The sequence below is a fragment of the Drosophila innubila genome, chromosome X (genome assembly GCF_004354385.1).
Source record: "Drosophila innubila isolate TH190305 chromosome X, UK_Dinn_1.0, whole genome shotgun sequence".
Taxonomy (NCBI): Eukaryota; Metazoa; Arthropoda; class Insecta; order Diptera; family Drosophilidae; genus Drosophila; species Drosophila innubila.
Window position 1 is genome coordinate 23,711,964 of NC_047626.1, and position 14,621 is coordinate 23,726,584.

A 14,621-nucleotide genomic window follows, 5' to 3' on the forward strand; every position below is an offset into this window, starting at 1 on the left:
TTAATAATAAATTAGAAGCTTTTAAAAAAAAAATGGTCATTTAACTGCATATTTTTTTTTAACCTCTCCTAATTTTTTTAATCTTTACGATGACAACTTTATTATTAAATAAATGTACAGAATGCTATATAGTTTTTGTACTTTGTCTCAATAAATTATTCTCGTAGTTTTAACTAGTTTGCCATAGCGAAGTTTGACTGTATCACACAATTGGCACATAGCAACAACATTTATAAAACAGCTTGAGGTAGTTATTTTGCTTTATATATGTATTTAAGTATATATGTATTTGTTATTTGTAGATTCTTTTTTTAATATTGGTTTAAAATATTTAAACACTTCTTATTTTCTTTTAAGTTGTTGTTATAAGTGCTCGTTAATACATTTTTTTTGTCTGTTTAGCTCGTTACGTCAAACATTTTATTGTTAATACGATATATCAACCAAGTAAATTACTTTTTTTTTGTTAAAGTTTTACACTCGCTGGTGCAAAATCAAAAAATTCCCCATCAAATCAAGGAAAAAGAAAACCCGAAAAATTAAACAAACTTCGCGTCAACTAAACAAGTAAATCGAAGAAGCTAGAAAAAAATGGTAAGTAATTCTATGCAAATCCCTTTTGAACCATCATAAATAACGTATCAGTCAAAACAAATCATGTTGGTGAGGGAAGGGGAAATAATGGTGAAAAGATAGAGAGAAAAAGACTTTGTCATGTGTTTGTTGGCTCCAGCAAATACACAGATTATGGATCTCCATTCATAGACTCAGTGTCGAGACTGTGGTCTATGCATCATTCGAATTTCGAGCTGGTTTTGCCCCCTGCCTTAAATTTGTGGCACGTGGGCGTTTGCTTAGCAAACAGGTTGCCGCTATGACGTTACGCATACGCCGCGTTGTACTGGCCACATGCCACGTCCGTTGGCTGTTTGAAGTGTCGTCGACGACGCCAACTTTGGTGTAATATTCATAGCATGTGGAATTTTCAAGTGTTACAAACTAAAAACTCAAAAAAAACTGTCATTTTGTGTTGTTTGTTTTTTGTTTTCTGTTTTGTGTCTGCTGTTTTCCTGAGCTTTTTATGAGCTGCCTACCCAAAAAAAACTCACGCACACAAAGCGCCTCTCCAAATGGCCCCGACTTGCCTTATTAGTATTTATGTTAATTACCATACTAAAAGAAAGAAAAAAAATATCTATATAAAAAATGAGGAGAAAAAAGGCACAGAATACAAATAAAATTAAAAGACGCACACACAAAAATTGAAAAACAATTCGATTTCAATGGGCAACTGAGTTAACTGAGTTTTGGGCTTGAACCTGGGCCACCTTCAGTGTCCACGTCTCTTTCAGTGGGCGAACACGAAAACTTTCCCAAAAAAAATACAATAAAATAATATAAAATAAAAAATGTTTTGCAAGTGTCGACACAAGACTTGAAGTAATTCAAAGTTGGGTGTCTCAACGTCCCACACGTTCGTTCGGTGCTTGGGAAAGCCAAAAAGTAACGGGGGAAAGAGTTTTAAGTCAATTCGATTTAAGATCATAGATCTAGATTTAACGATGATCGCATAGAACTCAATAATCGAAATTGTTTCGTTTTTTTTCCTGTGTGTTTCTTTTAACTTTTGGCTTGAGCTTTGCTCTGACATCATTTTGTTGTCATCTTCTTTACATTCTTTATCCTCTTCTTCTTATCGAGCTCAACATTCCGATACTAAATTTGGCAATCAATCGATCTGAATGATTCATTTTCACTTTCCTTAACAGAAACGCAAATGATTGCTTTAAATATCATCTTGTTGTCTGAATATGTTAAGATTAAAGTTCTAATAAAGTACAACTTTGAATTCTTCGCATACTCTATTTTTATTGTAGGAAAAACTCTGAATACTTTTGAATAAGTGCCTAAAATTAAAGCTTATAATGTTCTAAAATCATGATATCAGAATTCCTAGCTTTGTTATTGAAATAAATATTAAATGATTTATTTACGGTTTTACATTGTCTTTAAAATCAAATTATATTATAAAGTTCTTGACTAAACTAAATCGAAGAACTATTTCGAATAGTACAGCTCTCAGATCTATAAAATAAAAGTCCTTTGAATATACTCTTATTTTTAATAAAGTCAAACATATTTTATTGTCTACGGAATGATTAACAATAGATTGAACTCAAGATATGGCATCTAATTTATCGATTTTTAAGCATTAAACATTCTAAACATTATTATATTATTTGTTGTATTCCTTGATAAAATTCCAATTAGCTTATAATGCGTTCAAATCGTTTAAATGTCATCAATATATAAATATAAATATAAATATAGTGCTCGATCAGCAATTCAAATATTTTAATGATATTAATTAGAATGCTGTATTTCCAGCGGAAATTCGAATTCAGCTTAGGCGTGTTCAAATTTCTGAAAGAAACATTTAATAATTTATGACTATTTTATACAAAATAATTCTAAAGGAATTTCGAATTTCAGGCGTTTCCAAATTCTGGAATGCACTAAATTGAGGAGTTTTTAATTCGATTTTAATTGTGGATTCTTTATTCGAAAGAATTGCTTTCAGTCGGAATCGATGGAAATGTTGATCGATCTGCAATCTATTCATAGAAAAAGAAATGCTATCCAATTTTGGTGGAGAAAGGAATGATTGATATACATATCTATATATTAATATTCTTTAATATTTCATTATTGAATTTTCTTTTTCATTTTGTTGTGTGCCACATGTTAAGTGGTCATTTTATCTATGCTCAGAGCATCTGCAGTTCAAATGGCAATTACGTATACGCAATGTTGGCTAAGAGCAGCTAAACTTAGCGCCTTGTTGATTGACAGCTCTGATTGATGGGGCTACAACAATTGCGTTTTTATGCCTAACCTCCTCCCCCAACACACTCACACACACATTAAACACACATGTATATATACTAGATGTATGATTCATTTGTGCAATATTTTAATTATCGCATTTGAATAAGCAAACTACGAAAACAAATTCAACAAAAATCTAAATGAATTGTTTTGACTTATTGCGGTTTCCTCGCTGCCTCATTATTGTTGTTAGTGTTTGTTATTGTTATTGTTTTTATTGTTGGCTTTTCAAGGGGAAAACTTTGCCGGCTAAATTGTTTACGCTTATTATTAATTATTGTTGTTGTTGTTGTTGTTGTTGCCATTGTTGTTGATGTTTCACTTAGCAACTGAGTCGGCGCTTTGATTGTTGCAATTAACTGATAACAACTCACAAATTCTATATAAACAAACAGCAATAAGAAACTGCATATATTCGTTTTAGATGCGTCAGGTAGCTCAGGTGAGCTGCAAACAAAAGTTCTATATACTTTTTGCAAATTTTTCTTATTTACACTATATTTACAATTGTTATTTCTTATATTAAATATTGTTCAGTTTGTAATGCTCTATATATTTATTTATTCTGTTTATTTATAATACAATTTGTTTGTTTCGATGTGTTAATGTTAATTTAATTGCTAAGCAACACTGTATACAGTGGAAATTGTCGATAAGGAACCTCAAAGTAAACGATAAAAGTAAAAGAAATGCAAAAATTGAGTTGGAAAATAATAAACTTACACAGTTTTATATAATGTGATAAATAAATACTATTAATTTTTTACTAAACATAAATTCATAGTAAATATATAATAATTGAAATTAAATATAGTTTAAATAATTATTTGACGTTACTTAATATGTCAACTGGCTCAAAAATCTACAATGATCTGCAAGTGTATTAAATACTCAGCCTACCAAAGTTAAACTTTCTTTCTTAAGGTTTTTGTTTGCAATTTAACTAGAAATTATTGGAGTTAATTATTATAATGTAGAAATTAACTAATGGTATTTAAGTCAAAGATTTTATTTTTGCTGGCAGTTTATTAACACTTCGGTTCACTGTATTGAATCGCTTGTTGTTATTTTTTTGCGAGATTTCTTTTTTTGTTGGCTTTTTTGTTTTTTGTTGCTGTTTGCTCGTTTTAAAGCGCCAAATTGTTCATAAAATTTAACGCTGTCGTTTAGCTGCCTGTTGATGCTGCTGCTGTTGTTGTGGTTGTTGCTGTTGTTGTTGTTGCTGTTGTAGGGTTATAAACAGTCAAACTTCGCTCTCTCGCTCTTTCTTTTTCTCTGCCGCACTCTCTCCTGCGTTCTTGCCCCTCTGTCTTCGACATTTCCCTTTCGTTTCGTTGAGTGTTCATTTGTTTAATTCAATTCTAACTCTAGCGATGATCTAAGTGAGACGTCGCCGTCTTCGTTGCTGTTGTTGTTGCTATTGTTTTTGTTGTTGCTACATCTGGCGCAAACTTTAAATAAGCAAGTAGAACAACAACTACAGCAACAAGAGCAAAAACAACAACAAGTGCCCGCAATTGCCGGCCGAGAAATTAATGTGCGTTTAATACGAGCAAATTAAATTTGGAGAGCACACACACACACTTGCATAAACACACACACACACACACACACAGCATACCACCTCCATTTCCACCCCATCTCCCCCTCCCCCGTCCTGCTCAGCCAACACACTCAAAAGTGCAGCATTTTAATTGCCTAAATTTACGAGCTGCAGCGATTTTTCATTTTTATGAGCAACAATTTTCATTTAATGCGTCCCCAATTAACCGTTAGCTAAGCAATTTACCGTTAGCTTGTGTTACGTTATCATTTAACAGCTGCAACACCTTCAGCTGCCCCATTAAACTTGCAACATTGACACCAATTGTCACAAGTCCATCTATGTCCAGTCGCAGTCGCAGTCAATGTCGACGTCGACGTCGACTTCGACGCATCGCTGCGTGGGTGGCCCGAAAAGTTGGCGCAACGCCAGCAGCAGATGGACATGTAAGGCTCGGTCGCCTTGGACACCAGACACATTCACAATTCAAAGTTAATGTTTATTATCGCATTTACAATCAAAGTTGTTAATGTTTATTATCCACATCTGTAATAACAATTAACTCACTCACCTTTTAGTCAGGCAGTTGATTTGCCATCAATTATCTTGTTAAAAAGGGAATGCCCCAAATATGGTGCAGACATTTCAAATGCAAATTTTCAATTGCTTAGCTTAAGTTTTGTGAAAATTTCATTTATTTCGGAATGTTTTTTTAATTTTTTTTTATAATTTCGCAACTTTTATCATTAAGCTGCGCTGCGATGTTGCAAACAAATTTATTGCATACTTTTTGGAGCTGGAAAAATGGAAAACTCTGAAAAATGTATTCATGTTCAGAGCAGTGCTGCCATAAGTCGATAAAAAAAACAGGATAGACGGACTCCGAAAAAAGGACAAAAATAGGACAAATATTTTAGAAAGGGACAAAAAAACAGGACAAATCTCAAAATTTCCACTTTTTCATAGTTTTTAGGTACACACGAATAATACCATGCATACGTTTTTGTGTTATTGCTGTTTTTGCCGCGATGTTTTAAATTTTTGACCGTTAAAAATATAAAAGTGGAAAAGAGTCTAATAAATAATCTATGTTAATGTCTCTATGTCTCTATTTCTGCATGTTTCCATAAGAGGAAAAATCTTAAGTGGGTTATTCTTCTTACTAATTTTTCACAGATTTCGTGATACACAATGAAGTTTTGCCTATTTTTAATTCAATATATAAAGAAAAAAAATTTCCAAGAATAAATACTGAATGAAATAAGACTAAACAATATGCAATAAAAATGTTTCAAAGTTTACTTGTTGATAAAATGACAGAGAAAAACACATTTCAAAACGTTGAGAACTTTTAATACGAACCGCGCACTGGTAAAAACATTACTTTATAATATGCAATCAAAATGATTTAATGCTGATGCTCATATTTTTAGTATTAAATACATATTATATTATTATTGTTCTTTGTGTTGTGGTCAGAGTTATGGGATATGGATTCTGAGGGGGTCTGAGGAGGTCTGTGGGGCTCTGAGGTTTGGAATTTGCATTGAATTACGCAAATCTTTCATTGTTGTTGCGGTTTTTGAACTCAAGCCATGTCAATATATGTAAGTCGAGTCTGTAGACGAAACAAAAAAGAAATACTCCCATTATTCATATCATTGACTCACACAGACACACTCACTCATTTAGTTATTCATTTAGAAAATATTATGAAATACTTGAACGCCTTTCCCACGTGATGCCCATATCAATTATTCCATTTCTATTTCTTCAGTCAGAGCCCGTATCGATTTGTCACAAGTGCAATGAGGTCATACAACAAAGGATTATTACGGCCCTGGGCAAGACCTGGCATCCGGAGCACTTTGCCTGCAAGGATTGCCATCGTCCCATCACCGAGGCCACATTCCACATACAGAGCGAGGAGCCCGTCTGCTCCGATTGCTTTGTGAGCAATTATTCGGGCACCTGCTTCGGTTGCAAGCAACCCATTTTGGAGGTGAGTACTTAGTAGTATACCCTAAAACATTCAAATTCAACAAAAGATCTAGAAACTAGAGTATACATAATAATTTTATCGGACAATTAAAAATTCGAGTTATACTAGGATTTAAATAAAAAAATTTAATTTTAATTCTTATTTTGTAAATTTTTTTTTTTTTGAGATCAAGCATTTAGTAATTTGATAAAATTCAACAAATTTTTTATTAAATGTATACTATAAAATTATAATCATTATGGTGGCTGCTAAATCAAATTATATTCACTTTCCAAAGTTAATTCTCATTATAAATTCATAAATCTCAAATATTGTCAATAAAACTAGACTTTATGAGAACCGCCTTTATCTTAAATTAAATAAAATGCTCTACCCGGAACTAGATTGATACGCAATTACACAGCGCTTACTCATAAGATCCACATTGATGACACCGCTGTTCGTTGTCGTTGTCGTCTGTTTGCCATAAACTTGGGCGTTTTATTAACGGTAATTGTTATAAGTACTATATTGTTAATGTCAACATTTCTTCTTATAAAACTTGTAATGCATAATGATATAATAATGATATCTATTTATATGACAAAGCGCACAGCTTGTCTATCCAGCTCATCAACTATTGAAGCAATCAGTTCTCTCTGTCGCAATCTCTATCTCTACCTTAATATCTGTCTCTATATCAGCATATGTATAAATCTGTTTATACATTTGGCAGTTAGTGAACAGCTGAACATCATTCTAAATTTGTTTTGTTTTGAGCTGCGCTAATTGCTTAACATTTTAATAAACTTAAGATTTAGATCTTAAAAGTTAAAATTCGCCTTTCTTATTCAAAACTGTAAAGATTTTAATTTATTTGTCTTTCTGTGTTACTGTTATAATTAAAACTAACTTAGATTTAGTCTTCCAAAAATGTGATCTAAAAAAAATTACAATAATCTAAATCAATTAAAAAAATGGATATAAAATACACATTTTTTGAATACCCATAGAAAAACATAATACTATTCATTCCCATGGTTTCAAAATAAAAAATTTTTTAACCTTCAGTATTATTATAATGATAATAGGTTGGGTAAAAGTTCGAATGTCATACTGAAAACAAATTTCTTAAATGCCAAATTTATTGTAAATATTTCAATAAATAAAAAAAACAATTTTTTCATAACAAAAGAATTTGTTAAGCAATTAAATATTTGTTCAAACTGAACAACACGAAATAAAGCAGAAAATGAGAATTAGTGCTTTCTGAACTGTAAACACAATAAGTTTTATTATAAAACTTAAGAAATAATCATTATTTTTGATTTTCATTAATTAACTTTTAAATAAAAAACTCAAGTTGTTATTTTTACTTTTTATAAGGAAGTGATGTGGTTTTAGTTAGCTCGAGGTCTGATATTTTTATAAGGAATATAGAAAAAGTTTATATATATTTCTAGCCAAAATAACAATTTGAGTTTTAATGGAAAAAATATAACTAAAGAAATAATCATTATTGAGTTTTATTTTTTTTTTTTTTTTCTCTAAAATAATGATTTATTCTTGAGTTTTATTTTTTTGCTCAAAAGTAATCATTATTTTGCCAAGTAACATAATAAAAATCATTATTTTGAAGATCATGATGAAATAGCATAGATTACCCTTTAAGAAAATTTTCTGTACATTTCACTTGTTTTTTTAATTTTTTTAGAAGTGAATGATTTGTTCAATTGAAAAAAAAAAACAAAATAATCATTATTTAGCGCCCTTGGTCTTAAGAAATAATCAAATATTAAAAAAAATTAGAAGTTAGAGCATTTGCATTGCGGCTTCGATTACGAGAAGTTGCAATAATTATATGTATGTATATGTATGTATGTGTATGTATGTGTATGTATGTGTATGTATGTGTATATATGTGATCCACAAGGTCGCCAGCGAGCATTGGTTGATTAGGTGGGTGTGTGCGATTGATTGGCTTTGATTGTGATTAGGCGATTATAATTGTCAAAGATTATATAAGACATACACGTATAAGAAAATAAGATATGGTTAATTCAACTCTCACATGACTCCACATTTTCCTCCTTGCAGCGAACGATCAAGGCCATGGAGCAATCGTGGCAAAAAGCCCCTGGTGGGCACCTCGTTCTACGAGCGGGACGGACGTCCCTATTGCCGTCTCGATTTCGAGCAACTTTTTGCGGCACGTTGCGCCGGCTGCAGTCAGCCCATAACGGAGAATGCCATTGTTGCATTAAATGCCAAATGGCATCGCGATTGCTTCAAGTGCAAGGTAAAAGCGTGTGCATACTTAAATACACATACACCCATGGTCAAAATAACAAATACATTACCATGACTTGTCGGTAAAAAGTTGAAATGGAAATATTTGTACGTCAACCAAAAAGTTAACATGTCAAATAGTATTTATTTAGTTTTCTTTCAAATTGAATATACAAAAATAATCTGTGAGTTTTCGAAAATTAAGCAAATACTTAGCTATATGCACATGAAACTCTGCAGGGAATATTTTAACAGGTATAAAATTGAAATAATTTCGTTGATATCCAAATTCGCTGGTGTTCTTATTATTTTGACCATAGGTGCTTACACATATTTATAGCAAGTTTATGATATTTTCTTTTTGTGTTTTTATAGAAATGCGCCACGCCCATTACGGCCAGCACATTTGCCGTGGAGGATAATTTGCCGCTGTGCACGGCCTGCTCTGGCTAAAACGGGAATGCTCTACACACACGCACACACGGACACACTCACACACACCCACACCAACAAACGCACTCTTCGATGTATATTATAGATGTTTATGGTATTTTGTAGCATTCGCAAATTGTTGAACAAAGTTTAAAAACATAATACGAAACAAAACTCTTAGCGTTTAAACAAGAATAATACGAAAGTTGTGGCAAATCGGATAAAAATATAACCTTCCCCTTCAGCCAGCCCCTCTACCCCGTTTCCACCCCACACTAAATTATATAGGTTTGTAAAATGCAAAAAAAAATAAAATAAAATTATACACAAGAAATGCATTTAAAAACTGAAGACAACTGACAGAACTGTCAGCCGAAAGTTTCAGTTAGGAGCTGCCGACGGATTGAGGGGGGAGACGGAGGTCTGAGAGTGGGCCGAAGATTGTCAGCTGTATGTTGTTTTGTTTAAGCATACGCATTAAAAACAATATTAAACTATATATTTGTATTTAGTTGTTATACTACACGCAAGAACAAGAACCTTTAACTAGCTCATCCATCACCTTTATCTCTTCTTTCTCTCTCTTTCTCTCTCTCTACTATGTTATCTCTTTCTAAATTGTATTGTTATTCTCAAAACTATCTTATTAAAAAATAAAATATATACAATTAATCAATAATAAATGGTTTACGACTTTCCTTTCATTTGTATGAGGGAATTCGATATTTATTTTCATCACTCTCTTTCGATGTCTCTTTTATTCTGCGATCTCCTCTGTTTATCTCAGACATGCCATTTTCACTCACATTTTTCAACTGGGAAATTATAAAGGGGAAGCTGAAGCTATTGAACGAAGCTTAGCCATAAAATTTAAAAAAATAAAAAAAATAAAACCACAATAATTCAAATTTTATATCAGTATTTATTATGCAAATTTGTTTAAGAATATAAATGTCAATTCATATTGAATATCAGTCTCAACTCATACAAATGCTTACTGTTTATTTTCAAGATGATGTAAGGCTTTTTTGCAAAAGTCTTCAATATGCAATATGACATCCAAATGATCATCGCGAATTGACTTTAAGACTTCCAATTTCTCCCGCTCTATTTCCAGGAAATCGTCTATGATGCACCTTTTGTTGTTTGGACAAGTGCAAACAACGGGCTTTTCGATAGCCCTTGACATAGAATCCAAATCTAAATTACAGAATATTTTATTATTTATACATTTATGTATATATGTAATACGAAACAAAGGTAATTATTTGACACGATAACGATTTTATAAAATAACGTACACCATTTTTAAAATAAATAGTAAATTAATTCAGTTAATATACCCCAAAGTACGAACAATGATGTTTAAAGTATATTACATATTGTAAAAAATTTTACCTATTTTAATCGAAGTTTATCAGAATTTTTAAGACAATAAAAAGATACGAAATACAAAATCTGTTTGTGCTGTTAAGATATCGGCCTATTGTATATATGGGGACGATTCAGACAGAACCGAGCTTTACTAAATTTAATCAAGAAGGCTTTAAATGACAAGTCTGTTTAAAAACTTTCGGACATGACTATAAAGAATTAGTTCGTCTTCCTGATCAAGAATATATATTAAGTGATTGTTAAACTTACTAAGACCAAGAGGCTCACTTCTCCGGAAATTGAGCATGTGAGAAGCCAAAAACATTTCCTTCGATTTGTCTAATGGGTCATCAACCGGTGAAGAAGTTTTATCCGAAGGACCAACTTTTGGCAACTCCTCTCTGCGACGAAATGTTTTAATTTAAATCAAATAATAAGATAAAATATACATATTTAATATTCATATAAGTTAATGTGTATATACTATACATACCTGTTTCCGTCAAGTTTTGTCAAGCTCTTAATTTTTATCTTGACTTCATTGGCGCTTGGACCGAACATAACCAATTGGTCCGCAATATACTTGTAGATGTTTGCGTTCTTTGGATCAGCCCGGAGCCCGTCCATGTTTTCCTCCATCAACTCCACCAAATGCCAAGTTGCCTCACTAGTCCAGTTCATTTTTGAAATGCCTGTGTCGCACACAAAAGTTTGATTTCAATGAAAGTCAATTTTAACCTATAAAACTGCCTGTCAAATTTATTTTTTAGCGCTTACTCAATCAGCTGTTATGGCCTACTAGACATCGAATCGCTCAGAAAAAATTATCGAGCTCATTAAAGTAAGCCTATCGGTGTGGCAGCCTTGGTTCACAAAAAAACGTCTATGCTGCCTTAGTCCAGCAAAAGGACGAAATTCAATTGCTTTAGATCATTTTGTAAAATGTAGAAAAAAAATGATAAAATGGTATTATCTAAAATTTTGATATAGAATTTTGAAATTCTGCAAATAATTTTTTAAGCTTTTTGTAAGATTTCGAATATTTGATTTTGAATTTTGAGCTTTGAAAACTCACAACAACTTTACCATTGGCCAGCAACCCGTTCTGCCAACTTTTTAGAGGAAAAATATCTGTTTCTGGCTGGAAATAATTTTTAAGTTCATTATTGCATAGTTTTAGATAAAATACTAATAGCAAAACATACCTGAATATTTCCGATCAATAGCAATTTTTTTTAATTTTTTCATCAATTGAACTCTGAAAATAGCCAAGTTGGCGACAGTGCCAGCAACAAAAAATATGGCAAGCAGAATTTCTTCATCCTGTCAAAACTCAGCTTGCTATGGCACCGATTTGTCAACTTTCGTATTCTCTTCTTTTGTTTTGATTCTTGAATTCGTTGCGAACGAGTGAAAATCTAAAAATTTGCTTTGGTATTTTTACAATTTTTTAATTTTAAAACGCAATTCTAATCGCAAAAGTATAAATTTATTTAGCTAAATAATTGGAGTGAATAAAAAATAGAATATATGTAAGTGCGTTGTGATTGTGCGCGTTAATGTGCTTGCCGTGGCAAACATATGCCAAAGAACTACATAGAAAAGAAAAAAATATTAAAAACAATTCAAATAATAATAAGATGTATTTAACTTTTTGCATTTTATGTGTGACGTTGTTGCTGTTATAGTCTTGAAATAATAATTGTGTGTGATTTTAGGAATCAATTTCGTCAGCTACATTTGCGTTTTCTGAGTCGCTCGCGTTTTCTGGTTGGCGTTTGTCTAAATTTTAGACTCTAAATGTAGCTTTCGTCTCTTCACTTCAAAAGGTAACACTCTTGTTTACTGCTTCAATTAAAAAAAAATCGCGTGCAGTTTGACGTAAATAGTACTGAGAGTTTCTTTTCGATCTCATTTTCGTTGTGTCCGTTCGAGAAGTGTTTTTTACGGACACGCTGAAAGTGTTATTTGCAAGGAATGGTAAATACTTTCGTCTAAATATGGAATCGCGCGCTGTTCTACAAATATTTATCAAATTTATTATGTTAAGTGAACTACATATTTATGAATAAATTAAATTAATTGACAATTTAAAACGCGCGCCGGAACCGATGTTGTATTGAATCGGTCAGAACAAGTTCGATTAAACCAAAATGCACGAACATTCCTGATTGTTGCTCATATAGCTCGCGTGTTAATTTCGTTCGTCACTTCAACTGTACGTTTCTCGAAACATACAAAAGGTGGCTCCACAGTTATGAAAATACATGCACAGATGCTCGGTGACCTAGTACTAATAACAACAGATGGCGCTGTTGTTAACAGTGCGCTCAAATGTTAGTTAACAGCAAGAAGCAAAACAAATTGAACAGTTTTATTTAAAAAAAATGCTAGTGGGATACCCTGTGCCCAGCTACTCTGTATTAAAAGTTGATTTCAACCGATTGTTCCTATGGCAGCTATATGATAAAGGAAACCCATCTGTACCAAATTTGGTCAGGATAAATATCAACAACTTAAATGCATATTCTATGAGTTTGGTTAAGATATCTCGAAGAACAAAAAACTTTTTCATACTAAAACTTGATTTTCGACGCAGCGTCTCTATGGCAGTTATATGATATAGTGGTTCGATTTTTAACCAAATTTGGGCAGGCTGTATCTGGTGTCAGATTGGTCGAGATATCTCACAAAATCAAGAAGTTTTTCATATTCGATCCAAAAAAAAACAAACTTGATCTGCGTACGGTATCCAGGAACTTACTTACCAAGTCTCTAGCTCTCTAATGGTCTCTGAGGTCGACGCGTTCAAACAGACAGGCAGACAGACGGACATGGCTCAATCGACTCGGCTGTTGATCCTGATCAAGAATATATATACTTTGGGGGGTCAACCACGCTCTCTTCTGCCTGTTACATACATTCTGCCAAACACATTATACCGTTTTTTGGCCATTTTCAATGAGCTCAGGGTATAAAAAAAGTTAAATTTTATCTTAGAGATATTCATGAATTTAAATTTCTTAATTAGTTTCTACATATTTTACGTCAAATAATTCACTAATTTCTTTTGAAACTTTAACTAGACATTAATAAAAATGAGCCATATGCTTACAAATATGGTACACTATTTTTATGGTACAATATTTTTTCATGAAGTGTACGCAACACGCTTGACGCTCTCCTACGCTCTCTGCAGCGTTCTCTGGGTTTTTTTTTTTTCAGTATTCTGATTTTGCCAAGCGATATCACAAACATCTATTTTTTATATGCTTAGTAATTCTACAATGTTTGCTCTACGAAGCTCGCTGAAAATTCTATGGTGAGTGAATAGTGTTTTCATTATATTTGCATTTGTTATATTCACAATGCTTGTGATCCGGTTTTAACTTTCGACACGATTTTTTCAAAGTAAATTTTTTTATCATGTTCTAATTGAATTTCGGCAATTCTTATCATTTTTTAAATAATTATTTAATTATAATTAGTCTAGATGCATCGTGAGAAAAATACTTTTTATTTAATACTATAAAATATAAAGCGAAATCCGAAAGAAGCCTGATATTTTATCCGTTCCTTTGCTCGTCGTCGCTAACACGTTTAAGTCAGAATATAAGTGAGCTGTAAAGACCAGAGAATCGGACACAAGGGGAATTAATAATAAGGTGACGTTATATTTCAACTCGCTCCCGTGGCTTAAATTTGAGTCTATAGAAATCTGTGTGCCAAATTTGATTAGAAATGATAAATGCTATTTTTAGTAGCTTTCTGTTGCGAAAACATTTTTAAAAAATTACTTGTGATATTCTCGATAAATGCTTAAAATGGCACGCTCGATTCTGAAACATCCAAAAAACCTAGATTTTTTGAATAATAAAATTCTACAATGGAATTCTGCTCACATTAATGACAAGTTGTCTTATTGCACGATAAAAGTGTCTCATCTTTCTTGTGAGAAACTTTCAACCTTGTAGATTTTATCGTTCTGGGGATCAGTGAATTATTAAGTCAGCCAGAAAAATGATTATTATAAATAATATAGAAAATTTACAAGCATGCTATATAAAAAATATTAATCATAATGGTGTATTCAATAGCGACAACAGTCCCACA

General features: G+C 32.2%; 2 protein-coding genes across 2 annotated transcripts; one reads left to right on the forward strand and one right to left on the reverse strand.

The window, feature by feature from the left end:
- Nucleotides 1-472: 472 nt before the first annotated feature.
- Nucleotides 473-9,618, forward strand: LOC117794324 (transforming growth factor beta-1-induced transcript 1 protein). The gene is given in 5 exon segments (XM_034634934.1): nt 473-594; nt 6,210-6,434; nt 8,511-8,539; nt 8,541-8,712; nt 9,078-9,618. Coding segments are annotated over 5 exon segments (507 nt in total). The 5' UTR covers nt 473-591; the 3' UTR covers nt 9,156-9,618.
- A 418-nt stretch (nt 9,619-10,036) lies between these two features.
- LOC117794323 lies at nt 10,037-11,243 on the reverse strand. Its single transcript, XM_034634933.1, has 3 exons — nt 11,002-11,243; nt 10,779-10,909; nt 10,037-10,334 (listed from the first exon to the last, which is right to left on the reverse strand). Exons 1-3 carry the CDS (start codon nt 11,187-11,189, stop codon nt 10,129-10,131), a joined length of 525 nt encoding a protein of 174 aa, XP_034490824.1. The 5' UTR covers nt 11,190-11,243; the 3' UTR covers nt 10,037-10,128.
- Nucleotides 11,244-14,621: the final 3,378 nt, after the last annotated feature.